The sequence below is a fragment of the Sorex araneus genome, chromosome 6 (assembly GCF_027595985.1).
Source record: "Sorex araneus isolate mSorAra2 chromosome 6, mSorAra2.pri, whole genome shotgun sequence".
NCBI lineage: Eukaryota > Metazoa > Chordata > Mammalia > Eulipotyphla > Soricidae > Sorex > Sorex araneus.
In genome coordinates, this window is record NC_073307.1 from 121,216,457 (window position 1) to 121,235,147 (window position 18,691).

Here is an 18,691-nt window from a genome sequence, read left to right on the forward strand (position 1 = left end):
TCCATGGGCGTTTGTTATTCCATATGAATTTCAGGATTCCTTGATCCATTTCTTTGAAGAATTTCATGAGTATTTTTATAGGGATTGCGTTGAATCTGTATAATGCTTTGGTGAGAATAGCCATTTTGACAATGTTGATTCTCCTTATTCATGAGCAGGGGATATGTTTCCATTTCCTCATATGCTCTTTTATTTCATGGAGTAGCATTTCATAGTTTTCTTTGTAGAGGTCTTTTACTTCTTTAATTAAGCTGATTCCAAGGTACTTGATTTTCTGGGGCACAATTGTGAATGAGATTGCTTTTTTCATGTCTCTTTCCTCTGTCTCATTGTTTGCAAATAGGAAGCCCATGGATTTTGGGGTATTGATTTTATAGCCTGTAACTTTACTTTACAGGTCAATTGTTTCTAAGAGTTTTTTAGTAGAGGCTTCTCTAGATATAGTATCATATCATCTGCAAATAGTGAGAGTTTGATTTCTTCTTTTCCTACCTGGATGCCCTTAATATCTTTTTCTTGTCTAACAGCTACTGCAAGTACTTCCAGTACTCTATTGAACAGCAGTGGTGAGAGTGGGAATCCTTGTCTTGTCCCTGATCTTAGAGGAAAGGCCCTTATCTTTTCCCCATTGAGGATAATACTTGCCATAGGTTTGTGGTAGATCACTTTGACTGTCTTGAGGAAAGTTCCTCCAAAACTTATGTTGGTGAGTATTATCATCATGAACAGATGTTAAATCTTGTCAAATGTTTTCTCTGCATGTATTGATATAATCATATGATTTTTATCTTTACTTTTATTGATATAATGAATTATGTTGATTGATTTCTGAATGTTAAACCATCCTTGCATCCCTGGGATGAATCCCACTTGGTCATGGTGACCTCGACCTGACACTGTGCATGAAAATCAGATCAAAATGGATTTAAGACCCTAACATCAGACCACAATCCATAAGGTACATCGAAGACAAGGTCAGCAAATCCCTCCACGATATTGAAGCTAATGGTATCTTCAAAGATGACACGCAACTGACCAACTAAGTGGAAACAGAGATAAACAAATGGGACTACATTAAACTAAAAAGCTTCTACACTGCAAAAGATATAGTGACCAAAATACAAAGACAATCTACAGAATGGGAAAGGATATTCACCCAATACTAATCCAATAAGGGGTTGATATCAAAAGTTTATAAAGCACTGGTTTAATTCTACAAGAAGAAAATATCCAACTCTATCAGAAAAAGGGGTGAAGATATGAACAGAGAATTTTCTAAGGAAGAGATATGAATGGCCAGAAGGCACATGAAAAAATGCACTATATAAATAATCATCAGGGAGATGCAGATCAAAACAACTATGAGATACCACCTCACACCACAGAGATTGGTACACATCCAAAAGAACAAAAGCAACTGCTGATGGCAAGGATGTGGGGAGAAAGAGACCCTTCTACACTGCTGGTGGGAATGCCGACTACTTCAGCCCTTTTGGAAAACAATATGGACTCTACTAAAAATATTAGAAATTGAGCTTCCATTTGATCTAGCAATACCACTTCTGGGAATATATCCTGGAGAAACAAAAAAGTATAGTGGAAATGACATCTGCATTTATATGTTCATCGCAGCACTGTTTACACTAGCCAGAATCTGGAAAAAACCCGAGTGCCCAAGAACAGATGACTGGTTAAATTAAGTTTGCTATATCTATACAATGGAATACTATGCAGCTGTTAGAAAAGATGAAGTCATGAACTTTGCATATAAGTGGATCAACATGGAAAGTGTCATGCTGAGTGAAATGAGTCAGAAAGAGAGGGACAGACATAGAAAGATTGCAGTCATCTGTGGAATATAAAATAACAGAGTCGAGACTAACACCCAAGAATAGTAGTATATAATACCAGGAGGTTGGCTCCATGGTTTGGAAGCTGGCCTCACATGCTAGGAGAAAGGCAGACAGGATAGAGAAGGGAACACCAAGAAAAATGTTGTTGGATATCCAGAGCTGAAAGGAAGATGCATGCTGAAAGTAGACTAGAGACTGAATACAATGGCCACTCAATACCCCTATTGCATACCAGAACACTGAAAAGGAGAGAGAGAACAGAATGGAATACCCTGCCACAGAGGCAGGGTGGGGTGGGGGGCATGGATTGGAGGGTGGGAGACGAATGGACATTGGTGGAGGGATGGGTTCTCGAACCTTGTATGAGGGAAACACAAGCAGGAAAACGGGTAAATTTGTAACTGTACCCTCACGGTGACTCACTAATTAAAACAAACAAACAAAAAAGACATTTGACACGGACTTCAATGCAGCACATATTGCTTAAATACCACTAGAGGGCCAGGCATAGTTGTAGGCCGTATAAATGTGATTTATGTTTGAATGATCACCTCTACCTTAGACATTTTGCTCAACAATTATTATTTCTATGCTTTAGTAGACAGATGAACTTTTTCTAATAAACTAATTATGGAAAGAGAGTCATTTCCCATAAGCTTGATTTGTTTATAAAGATACTATTCATTTTCCTTAGATATTGTTTTGCACTTTACTCTCAAGGATAAGATTCTTTCTTATAAATTCAAAATTATGGACACCGAAATTTTAAAAGTAAATATTTATAAATAATTGTAAAAACCACTATATTTTCAAATAAAAGTCAAATTATAGTGACAATGATGTACCTCTGAGATATTATTCCAAAGAAATTATACAGATGTTGTTATGACAACAAAAAAGTAAAGCAAACAATTTGATGGGATGTATAGTAGAGTTCCATGACCCTGAAAAAGTCCCAGAAACTTCCTTTTCTGAAAAAGCAAAGGAAGATAGACTCTTCTGCCTCTATCACCAAATCCATTTGCATATTCTCCATTGACTATGCATCCAGGAGGAAATATCTCTGTGCCTCACAGACAGATTCCCACTTCCTCTGAGTCTGGTACACCCAGGAAAATGAGAGTGGAAAAATTGTGAAGACAGTCCTTTGGAATACTTTCTCCCTGACATCTGTGAGTATGCAGTGAGCAGGGCAAACATCTTGTCTGCTGGACTATTTCACTGGCCTCTGAATTTCTGTCTTTTCTTGGTGCACTCAAGCGGCACCCAGTTTGAGGTTCATGGATGCTCCTTAGGAAAAAAGCACAACTTGGCTTTGGAAATAAGCTCGATAAATTTATCTCCTTTGCATTCTTCCTTTAGGTGGAAGCTGACTCCTCTTGACAGGAAGAGTCTATAGAGATTCACCTTAGTTTTTTTTTTTTTTTTGCATTTTGGGTCACACCCAGCGATGCTCAGGGGTTACTCCTGGCTCTGCACTCAGGAATTGCTCCTGGCAGTGCTTGGGGGACCATATGGGATGCCGGGGATCGAATCCGGGTCGGCCGCGTGCAAGGCAAATGCCCTACCCGCTGTGCTATCGCTCCAGCCCCCTTCACCTTAGTTTTGAACCCTTTTCTGCCCCCGAAGAAGATTTCTCAGGAGTGAAAGTTGGTGAGAAGGAGGTTTATCAATTTTCCTGTGAACATCTATGGTTTCCTTTTCAAAGACCTGTTGCCCAATGAGACCACAATGTCTTTGGTGTCATGACCTCTCTAGGGATGTGTCTCAACATTAGATCTGATTAAACCTCTCTCAGCCTGTGCATCTCCACCCCCCATGTGGTACACTTCCCTGCAACGTGGTTCTTGTGGATTCTCTCACTGACAGTGTTCCGGGACAGCACACAGAGCAATGGGATTTGAGTCTGTGAGGATTAGAAATAAAGAACCCTTTGCTTATCTGAGACTCAAACTCCACTTAACTGTTAAATTTTGCGTTATTATGGTAATAAGTCCTTAAAATTTCTATTTTCCTTATAAACGCTACACAAGTATATCAACTCATAAAATCTACTGATCTCATTTCCAGAAAGAGTAGTTTTTTCATGCTTGCATCTAAATTTTTTTCTATGATTATTGATTTGAATAACATTTATATTTCTTTTCATTTGTCAGTTGGTCCTAGAGAATCATTTTTCTTCCCATATGATATTCTAGGATAAGACAGGACATTTAGAATTTTTAAGAGTTGTACTAAAATTTAATAGCACAGCGTATGGCGTTTGCTTTGCACATGGTCAACCCAGGTTTGATTCCTCCGTCCCTCTAAGTGAGCCCGGCAAGCTACTGAGAGTACCTTGCCCGCACAGCAGAGCCTGGCAAGCTACCCCTGGTGTATTTAATATGCCAAAAACAGTAACAACAAGTCTCAAAATAAAGATGTTCTTGGGGTCTGCTTGAGCAAATCAATGAGCAATCGGCTGACAGTGAAAATGACAGTGAATATAAGTTGTCAATAATATGATAATGCTTTCAAGAAAATCAAATAATATGCAAAGTATGGACAATTAGAAACAGTCCAATGTCATAGATTTCAATGACTTACTTGTTAGTTTAAATTTTTCACAATTGTATTTTTTTCCAATAAAGAAAGAGAGTGCAAAACATTTCTTTGTCAGCCATGGTGACAGTGTGGGTTGAGACATTCTGTCACATTTTTGACAGAAGTAAATTTTGACTGAATCAGCAAAAAAGGTCATTTAAAATATGTATAAAGACATACATATTTTTGTGATGCAGAGAGTCTCTTGGCCGCACGCCTGGCTGACTTCCCCGGGGCCCATCAGAGGGGATGGGCTCCAGCTTCCCTCCCCGCCCCGAGAAGAGCTCCCGACTGCAGAACACCACTGGAACCTAGCCACAGCCATGCTCAAGGCCCCTTTCCACATGGTCAGACAGGCCTCACGCACTGGCAGAGGAACCCAGGCGTGTGTAATCCCATCCATGGCCAACATCCAGAGACTTAAAAGCAAGGTCCCAGTCACACACAGCCACAAAGTGGCTGTGCGATATCTTGTTGTCTACTTCTCCCTCTGGGAAAACCTGCAAGCTTCTGAGTTTCCTGCCCACATGGGACAGCCTTGCAAGCTTCCCATAGTGTACTCATATGCTAAAGCCACTAGCAAGCTGGGTCTCATTCCCTTGACCCTGAAAGAGCCTCCAATGTAACATCATTGGGAGGGCCAAGTCGAGAGAGACTTCTAAGATCTCAGGAAAGGATGAATGGAGAGGTTACTAAGCCCGCTTGAGAAAACAATGATTAACGGGATTTTGTGATTTTGATTGTGATAAAGACATATAAATGTGTATCAATATGCATAATACATAACATGTATAAGTATATACATATAACATATATACATGTGTAAATATATATTTTACATGTATTAATATGTATGACATATAAATATATAAAGACACAATCATAAAATATAAAACCTTTATCTGATATTTAATGAACATATTTTTTTCTCTTCATTTAGTTTCTATTAATATGAAAGAAGTTGCATGTGAAACTCTAGGAAAAATTTCCAATGCGTTTTGGAGAGAAGTGTGTTTCTATATCTGTTTTATACATCTATGTGCACTATATGTGATTTGGACTTACTATTTATCCATCAGTTACTCTCTTTCACAAAATACTCATTCTTATAAATTAGTACTCAAGGCAATAGAAAAAAACAAAAAATATCAGATCTCATCAATCTCAAATATTCCTGTACAGGTAAGGAAACATGGGCTAAAACTATCCAGATTTACCTCTGATAATTATATGTGATAATACAAACATGTCACAAAAACACTCAAAGATTAATGTTAATAGCAAATTTATTCTGCGTGAAAACTATACAAAAATTGACTTTTTACCTGTATGCATATATGTATATATAGACCATGAAAACAAATTATGGTTCAGTTACAATATTCAGCTGTAAAAATTGAGAATGCGGTATCTGAAAGGCAAAATTTCTGAAAACTATGTCTACATTTTGAGTGAGTTAGGCCACATGAATATTTCCTGACATCTCCAGGATCTCCTGAGGAGGGCTGCCTTGGCGTCCGTCCTCCTCAGGAACATCCTGCAAAGCTCTTTGCAGAATTATTTTGAGGCTCCTTCTTTGCTGTCTTTGCTGGTGCCTATAAAAGCCAACAAAGAAGTAAATGATGGGATTGGCACAGCTGTTGAGAGTGGTTAATACACTTGTCACTGCAAATACTTTAAAGCTGAAATCCTTTAGCATCCAGTAAAAGAAAAAATAACTGATTCCCCAGGGCAGGCCACAGGTGAGGAAGACCAGCACTGTGAGCCCGATAGTCACATACAGCCTGGTCAGCTTCATCTTCTGAAAGCCAAACAGCAATCTGGTCAGCAGCACCAGGCTAGACCCGAACATAAGCACAAGAGAAAAAGTCAGCCACGTGGCAATGCTGAATTCAATTGTTCTATGCAATTTCCAATCATATTTTCCAAGCAGTAAACCACAGGACTCCATTTCCAGAACTGTCAGGAGAAGGGACAGTGCCCAGAGCAGGGCACACATGACAAATGACATGTGTTTTGGGCGGTGGAAACGATACCAGATGGGCCTTAGGACAGACAGACAACGCTCAGTGCTAATGGCAGAGAGAATGCTCAGGCTTGCAATGTAGGGAAAGACAAATACTACCAAAAAAACTTGTAAAAATTCTATGGTGTCTAGTTTGCTATAATTGACCGAATGCATTATGGAGACTACCATGTGGGTGGATAGACAGACAAAATCAGCTCCTGCCAAGTTGAGGATGTAGACGGAGAAAGCATTCCTCTGCATGCAGAAAGCCAGGAGCCAGATCACCACAGCATTTCCTGCCAGCCCCACCAGGGAAATGATGAATTGCACAATGCCTGAGATCAGCCAAGTTATATTCCGTGTTCTCTCAAAGTCCTCCCAGTCACTCTCATACTGCAGTGTATTTTCAGTCACCCAAGGTGTGACAGTTACATCCATGCTCAGATAGTCTCTGCTGGTGTTCCTGGAAACACAAATGAGAAAGAATTTTCAGTATTATCATGGATTCTCATGGTACTAATGGTATTTGAGACCAGAGAGAAGCAACTTAGAGAGTTTAAGCAGCCCACACGGCTTTGACATGCTATATTAAACTCAGTGTAATCTTTCTAAAAAGCCTGGGATTTCTCTATTGAATCACAACCTTTCACATACATGAAATTTTCCCAGGTCCTAATTTTCCCACTAGTTTCCTCGGCAATGTCCCATGGCACAGTGTCTGGAGAGGAGTTTTCTGGGCAGAATGTCAGGGCGGCAGTGGGACTCTAAAGCCACCTTCTTCTGCTCTGGGCTTTCTGTTCTTCAGAGACAAAAACTATGTGACATCTCAGTGACTGAAAATGACCCACTCACAGAAAACAGGATTCCAGAATATGAAGTAATATGACTCTGAAATAGAAAGTCTGTCAAGACCCATGTCAGTTCTCTGAAAACAGCGAGCTTGTACTCATATTCATTAGTGTGTTCCAATGTCTCCATGTGTCAGCATCATTAGGATATAGATAACAAATGAGTGAGGGATGGTTGGAACTAACCACAAGTGTGTGTGAAGATGAGGGTAGGTAAGATAGAGAAGAGGCCACTATGAAAATACTAACTGGGAATGATCATGCTGGACAAGATTGGCAAGATTGGATGGTTAAAAGTAGGTAAGGGATATTCTTAATAACCTTTCAGTGTTAATATTGCAAACCACAATTCCCAAAAGGAAAGAGAGAGAGACAGAGAGAGAGACAGAGAGAGAGACAGAGAGAGAGAAGAATTGATAAAAGGGTGGGGAAGATGATGGGAAGGAAACTGGGACCATTGGTGTTGGAAATGGTCCCAGTTTCCTGGTGACATGATGGGTGTTGGAATACTGTATGACAGAAATTTAATCATGAATGACTTTGTAATGCTCTAAAAATAATGAAAAAAGAAAAGTATGAAAAAGAAGTGAAAGGAAAAAATTAAAAACAGATATATAAGAAGTATCTTTACTTATCCTTACTTGGAAAGTTTTTACATCTGAGAGTATTCATTAAACACGCACAAGGACTAGTTCTGTCTTCTGTGAGCTTAAAAGACAAGATAATGGGGGCTGGAGCAATAGCACAGTGGGTAGGGTGTTTGCCTTGCACGCGGCCAACCCGGGTTCGATTCCCAGCATCCTATATGGTCCTCCAGCACTGCCATGAGTAATTCCTGTATGCAGAGCCAGGAGTAACCCCTGTGCATTGCCAGGCGTCACCCAAAAAGCAAAAAAAAAGAGACAAGATAATCTAGTAGGTACTTTATAACAATAAAGGATATATAATAAAACTCAATGAAATTTTAATATTATAGCGTGGAAAAAGGCATTCATGCAAAGGAGAGAGGAGGCAGTGGGGCTAAATGGGACTTCATTATCTATTTAATCAGTTACTTATGAAAGTATAGAAGAGAGATAATATTTGTAGTTTTTAGCATGCAATACTATAGAGAATTCTTTGAAGAATGGGGCAGAATATTGATTTTTAGATCTTTTTTAAACTTTGTGGTATACCTGGTGCTTCTCGGGGGTTACTCCTGGCTAAGTATACAGAAATTACTCCTGGACATGCTTGAAGGACCATATGGGGATGGAACCATCAAATATGTCTTGAGTCTTGCAGTGTTGGTGGACAGAAAATAGGAGGTAAAGTACAAACCTATTTTCATCCATTAGGACTCATGTCCTATTCTTTCATATTATTGAACACAAATTTCATTTGTTATAAGTTTGTCTTTTTTTGCCTTTTGACAAAAATATTAGAACCCAAACCTTCTTCATTTTCTTGTGGCTTACAATTTGTTCATTTTTATAATCTCCTCATGTAGCACTATTCACTTTGACTATGTGACTATGTAGAGTAATAGCCTTACTAAAACAGAAGAACATAAATGATGGAGAAAAAAATGAATTGGATCTGGGTAGGTCAACAGAGGCCCTGGTCCAGGAGCCACGCCCAAGGAATTCCACATTTTCTGCCACATCATTTATAATGAGAGTAGTTTCCATTATATTTCTCTGAAGAGGTAGTTTCTGAGAAGGAATCAGAGTTGAAAGTTATCCTCAGAAAATGTATATGGTATACCTGGTGATTACCTGTGGTATATCTAGTGAGGGTATGGGAAAAGGACTGCCTGATTTTCCATGGTACCAAGCAATTGGGCCCTGTCAACACCAGGCTCCTGCTTAGAGCAGAGCAGAGGTTAGGCACTGATTTTTTTGCATTCTGCATTTCTTTTCTTCCCATAACTGGTGGCTACATGTCACAGAATCTCACAGAGTTTTAATGAAATTCTTTATTTTTTAAATTTTTTTAAAATGTGGAATACATGAAAAAGGGAGAAGCTTGGGTTCTCAAGACTTAGGTCAGTTTTAGTTATTTTAGTTTATTTAAACCACATTTGTAATTCTTTCTTCAAAAATCAAAATCACGAACAAAAAATAATTGAAAATATTTGCTTACCACCATACTTTCAAATCAAAGTCAGATTGTACTGTCTATGAGTTTTTGCAATAGTAAGAAATGAGATGATAAATCATTTGAAAGAAATTATACATGTGGAGATATGACAACCAAAAAAATAAAGCAAACAGTTACATGGAATGTGGTGAATAAGAGATTTATCAACCAGAGAAAGTCCCAGAACTATCATTTGACAAGCATAGTGCAGAAGATAGAATATTCTGTCTTTATCACCAAACCCTATTTGTAAATTCTCCAATAGAATATGCATCCAGGAAAAACATCTCTGTCACAGATTGATTCCCATTTCCTATGACTCAATGCATCCAGGGAAATAAGATGTGGAAAAATTGTGAGGGCAGAAACTTGAAATACTTTCTCTCTGCCAAGCTGTGAGTTTTAGCGACACAGGTAGGCAGTGAAGAAGGCAGACACCCTAACTGATGTATTTTCTCACTGGCCTCTGAATTTTATTTTTTTACCTTAGTCAAGTGGTTTCCAGGTTAAGGTTCAGGGATGTGCCTTAGGTCAAAACACAGAAGTGCTTTGGAAATAAGCTTGAAAAACTGACCTGCTTTGCATTCTTCCTATAGGTGGCAAGCTGACTCCTGTTGATAGGAAGAATTTGTAGAGATTCACCGTTTTGGACCCTTCTCTGCTGCACAGAAGACACCTTAGACAAAGTGGGAGTTCGTGAGAAGGAGGCTTATCAAGTTTAGCAGGAGCTCCTGTGAGTTCCTGTTCAGAGACCTGCTGTCAAATGAGAGCACAATGTCTTTGGTGTCATGATCTCTCTGGGGATGTGTCTCAACATTAGATCTGATAAAACATCTATTTCTGTCTGTGCATCTCCATACCTATATGGTAATCTTCCTTGCAAATGTCTTTAGTGGATTGTCTCACTGACAGCCATGTACCTGAGCAGCAACAAAAAGAAATACGAGTTGGCTCTGTGAAGATTTATTATTAGGAATAAAATGCACTTTTCTCACCTGAGACTCATTCTCTATGTGGATTCTTTAAATTTTGTGTTATCATGGCAATGTTATATAGTTTCTATTTTTCCTTACAATTATTTACAGAAATATACCAACTTATATATAATCTACTGATTCTATTTCCAGAGCAGTAATTTGGTTCACTTTTGCAACTAAATTCATGTTCTATGATTACTTATTTGAAGAACATGTATATTTCTTTTAATTTGTCAACTGAACCAGGAAATCAGTTTACTTCACATCGAGTATTTTATGGTATGGCAGGAAATTTAGAATTTTTCAGGTTAGGAATTAAATTTATTTGCGAATAATTTGCCAATTATTTCAAGTAAATTTGAATAATTTGCAAAATAAACCAAGTATGGACAATCTGAAATTATGCAAAATCACAGTGTGCAATGACTTAAATGCAAATTAAAATTATTCAGAATTGTATTTTCCCCCGTGAAGAATAAGAGTGCAAAACATTTCTTCATCAGCTGTGGTGACAGTGTGGGTTGACACATACTTACACATTTTTGATGGATGTGAAATTTGGCAGGATCACCAAAGTAGGGACATTAAAAATATATTTATGTAAATACATATAAATGTCATAAATTTTCCTTCCTTAGTTGAGGAGAGGATGAGGGGTTCACTCTGGCAGTGTGTGCCAAGCCCTACATGGAGCTAGGTCTTGATACTTGTAAAGGCCAATAATGACTGGAGAACAGAGAGATCCTACATTCTGACCTACATTTCCTTTTCAAGGCTAAATTGGAATAGTGACAGTTGATCTAAACGAATTTCAGAAGGAACTGAGTTCTTTCATAAAGGGGGTTCACACTCACAACATGGCAATTGGGATTTTCAAGGGGGGGCTTCCTTAATCTATCTACCTATGTCATACTTCCCTAGAGATGTCGCCACCTTTAATTCTTAAAGGGAAAATGGTCAAAGTTCCATCTTGTGGAGCTGCTTCCTGCTGACACAGGGACGCTGAATTTGCCTGCACAAGGGGTGAAATCTCAAGATACCTTACTTTTAAATGAGGCCCAAGAAATGCATTTGAAAGATCAGATCAGTTTTGCTAAGGAAAGCTACTTTGAAATGCACAAAGCTTGGAGGCAGAAAACAAATGACAAATGCTCAAATGCTCAGGGTACAAGAACCAATCATCAATAGCATAGGAAGCACAGTTCTAATTCCTTCTTACTGCCCTGTTCATTCCTTTCACTAATATTCCACTGCATTAGTACAGGTGTTAGTAATTTTTAACTTCGCTTTAGATACCTCATTCCAATGCTCATTCTTTCTCTTCTACATAGTGTCCTGGCTTAGAGGAAATGTTCTCTAATGGGGTATTAATCCCATGGTGGAAGAAGAATTGAGAGCTGTTAAAATCTCTGTTGTCTCTATATGTATTAACTAAGAATGAATACTTAGAACCATTTTATACGTCCACTATCAGTACTTTAACCAATTGATAGGCTGGGAGAAAGCAATTGATCCTGCCCTTTGGGCTAAGGTTTCCTCTGGTAAAGCTCTGGCTTCTGCTTTTCTGGCTAGACTGGTGGAAGCATGTTCAACATTAAATTTCTTTATAGACAAGACAGTTTACTTACTAAATTACCCAATTTTTCAATCACATTTGTAGAACTAGAATCTGATTCTTATAGAAAGCAAACTACAGAAACATGGTTCTCTCTCCTTCTTCATCTTAAATTTGCCAGACAGGTTAACCAAACCTGGCTTGTTCTTTTGCATAAGCACAGCTAGATAGAAGAACTCTCCATTTGGGGTAGTAGGCACCTGCTAATAATAATGGATATTATTGTCATAATAAATAAAAAATCAATGAAATTTTAATATTTTAGTATGCCAAAAGAGCATTCACTCAATTTACAGAGGAGGCAGCTTCATTATTTTTTAATAAGTTACTTATGAAAGTATAGAAGAGAGATAATATTAATAGTTTTTCAGTATGCAATTCTATAGAGGATTCTTTGAATAATGAGGTAGGATATTGATTTTTAGGTTTTTTTTTATGTATGTGGCATACCTGGTGATTCTTAGAGTTGTTTCTGGTAAAGTATACAGAAATTATTCCAAGGCATGCTCAGGGGACCATATGGGATGCCGGGGATGGAATCTAGGCTGAACACATGGAAAGAAAATGTCTACTGTGTACTATCACTGGGCCCCATGAGCTTGGTTATTGGTAAGATGCCTTTTACTGGAGTAACTTGTGATTTAAGCACAAATCCTCATTTGAATTTCAACCTGGGAATAGCTGGCATGTCAAGGTGAAGAAGAGCTGCTGGTTTAGTGTTATTCAAGATAAAAACTCTCTCTGGGTCTTCATAAGAACAAATTGAGTTAACAGAACAAAACTGGTGACTCTGTGAGGCTGACAGGAGGGCTGAGTAGATAGTCTTTTTGGTCATGTGATGACACTGAGATTCAGCAGGAGGGTGGGGTGAGTAAGTTAACTATGTAAAAGTATAAAATTAACTTTTAAATGTCATATCTAAGTAATTGACACCATTCAAAACAATTGTAAAAAGAATTAAAGTGCTAAGTATTAAATTAAATTAAATTAAAATGCTATTCTTTCTATATAGTATCCCTGAATTACTGTCATCCCATTGCTCATCGTTTGCTTGAGTGGGCACCAATAATGTCTCCATTTGAGACATTATTGTTACTGTGAGACTTGTTGTTACTGTTTTTGACATATCGAATACACCACAGGTAGCTTGCCAGGCTATTCTGTGCAGGCGGGATACTCTCAATAGCTTGCCAGACTCTCCAAGAGTGATAGAGGATTCGAACTGGACCAGCTGTGTGCAAGGCCTTACCTGCTGTGCTAGCAAAACAACCCCATTTCGATATAAAGAAAATGGGAGCACAAAGGGTTTGAGAAGTAGGTACCTAATTGCATGCATACAATTGGTATAGTGCTCTTCTGAATATCAAGGTATGAGTCAATTACTTTTCCTTTACCAACTCTACAGATCCACACGTAGAATGGAATGCCACCTCCTTCAAGAAAAGGGAGAGAAAGATGCCAGTAACACTTCTACAGATCCCAGGAGGAATATATTGATTTGGGATATTTTTTGCATATCCTGGATTATACAGTTTCAAATGTTAAATATATTTTGTAAGAAATAAGGAGAAAGTATTTAACATTTAAAACAATTTTTAACATTCCAGCATCACACATGCGCAGAAGTTTCACGACCCTCCATCATCGTCCCACTGTCCCAACCCCTTCATCTTCTTCCTCCCTTATTTCTTCAGCTTAATACAGGTTTGTACTAAACTCCAGTTCTCAGTTCCTATTGGTCTTGGGCATTTATATTGCCTGACATTATTTCATTATATGATACAGATTATTCTATATATGCCCTTCTCCTCAGTTTCTTGCAATGAGATCTATCCATATAGCAAATGATGAATTGAATGTTATTCAAAGGCTCCCAAGGACAATTATCAAAGGCTCAGGTCCCTTGCTACTAGGAAATATAAACTTTGTTCTACCAAGCAGAAGACTAAAATGGTAGGAAGACACTCTTTGCCCTAGTCCACAGTGAAAGGAAGACTCATTTTCCTAGATATGATTAATAAACCATCAAATATATTTTGGGTCTTGCAGTCTTGGAGGACAGACAAGAGGAAGTAAAGTACAGATATATTTCCACCCATTAGAGCACATGTCCTATTTTTTCATGTCATTGAGTGCAAATTTCAGTCGGGATAAGTGGTTGCCTTTTTTGCCTTTTGACGAAAATCTTAGAAACCTAAATTTCTTCATGTTTCTTGTGGTTTATAACAATGCTCATTATTATAATCTCCTATTATGACACTATTCACTTAGACTATTTTAATAGTCTTATTAACTGGGCGGAGTGATAGCACAACAGGTAGGTCATTTGCCTTGCACGTGGCTGACCCAGGTTCTATTCCTCTTTCCCTCTCTTAGAGCCCGGCAAGCTTCCAAGAGTATGCCACCAACATGGCAGAGTTATGCAAGTTCCCTGTAGCATTTTTAATATGCCGAAAACCACAACAACAAAATCTCACAATGGAGATATTACTTGTGTCTGCTCGAGCAAATCAATGAACAACAGGATGACAGTGCTACAGTGTTACAGCCTTATTAACACAGAAGAAGACACATTATGGAGAATAAGTGAGTTGGGATTTAGGAAGGTCAACATACACCCTGATCCAGGAACCATGCCAAAGGAATTGCAGGTTTTCTGCCATATCACTTATAATGAGAGGAGTTTCTATCCAATGTCTCTAAAGGGGTAGTTCCTGAGAAGCAATCAGGATTATGGATTCTCCCCAGAAATATAATTGAGGGTGTGGGAACAGGACTGCCTTATTTTAAATGGTACCAAGAAATTGGGTTCTGTCAACACTGGGCACCAGATTTGAGAAGGGCAGAGGTAAGGCAACGACTCCTTGTGTTTTGCTTCTCGTTTTTTCCATAACTGATGGCTAGATGTCACAGAAGACCACACAATGTTAATAAAATTCTTTAACTTTTTCATTTATTCTTAATTTTGGAATATATCAAAAGATAGAGGAATGAGTTCTCAAGATTTAGGTCATTTTTAGCTATTGTAGTTCATTTAAACTACGTTTGTTATTCTTCCTTCAAAAATCAAAGACATGAATACAAAGTAATTAGAAATATTAGCTTCCCACCATATTTTCAAATAAAATTCAGATTGTACTGGCAATCATTTATCATAATAGTAAGACATGAGAAAGAGAAACAATTCAAAAGAAATTATACAGGTGGAGATAAGACAACCAAAAAAATAAAGCACACAATTATATGGAATGTGGTGAATAAGAGATCCATCACCCAGAGAAAGTCCCAGAAACTACCATCTGACAAGCATAATCCAGAAGGTGGAGTCTTCTGCCTTTTTCACCAAATTTTATTTACATATTCTCCATAGATTATGCATCCACAAAAAATATCTGTCTCACAGATGGATTCCCATTTCCTATGACTCTAGTGCATCCAGGAAAATAAGACATGAATAAAAAGTGAGGAGAGTCATTTGAAATGCCTTCTCACTGCCAGACTGTGAATTTGTAGTGACACAGGTAGGCAGTGAGCAAGGCAGACACCCTAACTGCTGTCTTTCTCCCTGACCCCTGAATTTCTGTCTTTTCTTACCATACTCATGTGGCTTCCAGTTTGAGGCTCATGGATGTGCATTGGGACAAAATAAAACACAGCATTGCTTTGGAAATAAGCTTGAGAAAGTTACCTGCTTTGTCTTCTTCCTTCAACTATAAAGCTGACATCAGTTCACAGAAAGAGTTTGTAGGGATTCACCTTTGTTTCAAACCCTTCTCTGCCATACAGAAGATCCCTTGGAGACAGTGGAAGTTGGTGAGAAGGAGGCTTATCAAATTTACCAAGAGCTCATGTGAGTTCCTGTTCAGAGACATGCTGTCAAATGAACGAACAATGTCTTTGGTGTCATGCCCTCTCTGGGGATGTGTCTCAACATTATATATATATGTATATATATAGTTTTATATATACATATATAAAACTCTATTTCAGTCTGTGCATCTCCACCCCTATATGGTACACATCCTTGCAAGTATTTCTTGTGGATTCTCTCACTGTCAGCTGTGTGCCTGGGCAGCAACAGAAAGCAATGAGAGTTGGCTCTGTGAAGATTTATAAACAGTAATAAAATTCACTTTCCTCATCTGGGACTTATTCTATATCTGGATCCTTTAAATATTTTGTTATCATGGTAATAAGTCATGTAGTGTGGGGTCCGATAAGAGCCAACCTCTGTAAGATGGCTCCCTACAATGTAGTATCTAGTTTTCCTTACAATTAGCTACAAAAATAGATCAACATATATATAATCTTCTAATTATATTTCCAGAGCAGCAGGTTGGTTAACTTTTGTATCTAAATTCTTTTTCTATGATTTGGGTCTGGAGCAATAGCACAGTGGGTAGGACGTTTGCCTTGCACACGGCCAACCTGGGTTTGATCCCCAGCATCCCATATGGTCCCCTGAGCACCGCCAGGAATAACTCCTGAGTGCAAAGCCAGGAGTAAACCCTGTGTATCGCCAGGTGAGATCCAAAAATCAAAATAAATAAATATATATGTATATATAAATAAATAAATAAATTCTTTTTCTATGATTAGTGATTTGAAGAACATGTATGTTTTATTTTATTTGTCAACTGAACCAAGGAATAGGTTTTATTAACATGTAAGATTTTGGGGTATGAAAGGAAATTCAGAATTTTTCAGGTTGGGAATTAAATTTATTTGTAAATAATGTCAATAATTTCAAGGAAAACTGAATAATATGCAAAATAAACCAAGTATGGACAACCAGAAATGATACAAAATCACAGTTTGCAATGACTTAAATGCAAATTAAAATGACTAAGAATAGTATTTTTTACCCCTGAAGAATAAGAATGCAAAACATTTATTTGTCAACTGTGGTGACAATGTAGAATGAGAATACTTACATATTTTTTATTAATGTGAAATTTGACAGACCCTCAAAAGTAGGGCTATTCAAAATAAGTGTAAAGACATATAAATGGCATACATTTTCCTCCCTTAGTTTCATATGTAATATTTGATTTACAGTGATGTTTGTGCATGTGCACAAGACATAATATAGATGGATTATTTTATACATGTTATTTACACATGTAGTTCACTACATCACCGGAGCAATAGCATAGTGGGAAGGGCATCTGCCTTGCATGTGGCTGACCTAGGTTCGATTCCCAGCATCCCATATGGTTTTCTGAGCACGCCAGGAGTAATTCCTGAGTGCAAAGCTAGGAGTAACCCTTAAGCACGGACAGATGTGACCCCAAAAGCCAAAAATATAAATAAATAAAAATAAAAATATAATAAATATCAATGTGAAAAAGACATCTAACCCAATCTCAAGATAGAAGAGCTGAATTGATTTCTTCAATATTCACTGACAATTTTCAAATAAACAGAAAATAGCACTGTTTGTTTGTTTGTTTTTCAATGAACAGTTCACTTTGTGTTTCTTATGTAGTTCTGAGTGTAAGAATGAAGAAGATTCATCATAATCTTCAACTTAGGCTGTAGTATAAAAGTAGCAGGTAAATTATAAGGGTATTGGAACAAAACTCCAAACACAGACAAGAGGGTCAAAATTAAGTCTAACAGAAATAAACTTATACATATATGAGACTGACTACCTTTTGTTATTTTACTATATTTCATTAGACATTATGGTACCATGATGTACACAGTTATTCTTAGCAGAGCTTAAGCATGCAGGGCTTCAATGCAGTTCCACCAACAGTGCTGACTTCCTCAACTGTTGTTCCCACGTTTTCTCAAAACCCCAGTCTGTGATTTTGACAGGTACATTTCTAAATTTGATTGTTGAAGTTTTATTTATTTATTTATTTATTTATTTATTTATTTTGCTTTTTGGGTCATACCTGGCGATGCACAGGGGTTACTCCTGGCTCTGCACTCAGGAAGTACTCCTGGTGGTGCTCAGGGGACCATATGGGATGCTGGGAATCGAATCCGGTTTGGCTGCGTGCAAGGCAAATGCCCTACCCGCTGTGCTATTGCTCCAGCCCCTGGAGTTTTAATCTTATATTACAGTATTGATGGCTCTGAAGTATATATAAATACATATATCCCATTTCAACACTACGAATGTGCTTAAAGCCCCAAATCTTACTCCTTTTCCTTCACATTCCTCTAGACTTACACCCCTCATTTTCTCCCTTTCCCGTCCTTGTCATTTCTATGTTCAGTGGTCAAGGGTAGTGTGGGTATCCCCACCGTGAGACCAGGCATTCCCTCTTCCTGGTATTCTTCTATAGACCACAGATAAGTTTTATCATCTGGTATTTGTCCTCCTGAAGATTCACTTCCTTTACATGGTATGCTCCAGTTCTGTCCACCCTCTTAGCACACCAACAGCCCTGGCCTAGTGACACAGCTGCAAGTGCCTGAAGAAAAGGCAGCTAGGGATCTCTCTGGGCCCCATAGTGAGTCAATTTCACCAGGGCATCCCAGATGGAGCAGGTGCAGCCTCCTAGCCTTCTCCAGATGAAATCCTGGTGACCACAAGCTTCCACAAACAAGGCCCCCACTATGCGGGTTCCAGGACAAAATCTCCAGGCCGCAGGGTGGCAGAAAACTTGTGCTGTATTTTCCCGGGTCCCTGCCCGCCCATTAGACTGGCTGTCAAGCCCATAATTTGCTTC

General features: G+C 38.2%; 1 protein-coding gene across 1 annotated transcript; it reads right to left on the bottom strand.

The window, feature by feature from the left end:
• Nucleotides 1–5,892: 5,892 nt before the first annotated feature.
• Nucleotides 5,893–6,882, bottom strand: LOC129405950 (mas-related G-protein coupled receptor member X1-like). The gene has a single exon (XM_055143672.1). The coding sequence runs from the start codon at nt 6,880–6,882 to the stop codon at nt 5,893–5,895; it is 990 nt and encodes a 329-aa protein (XP_054999647.1).
• Between the last annotated feature and the right edge of the window lie 11,809 nt (nt 6,883–18,691).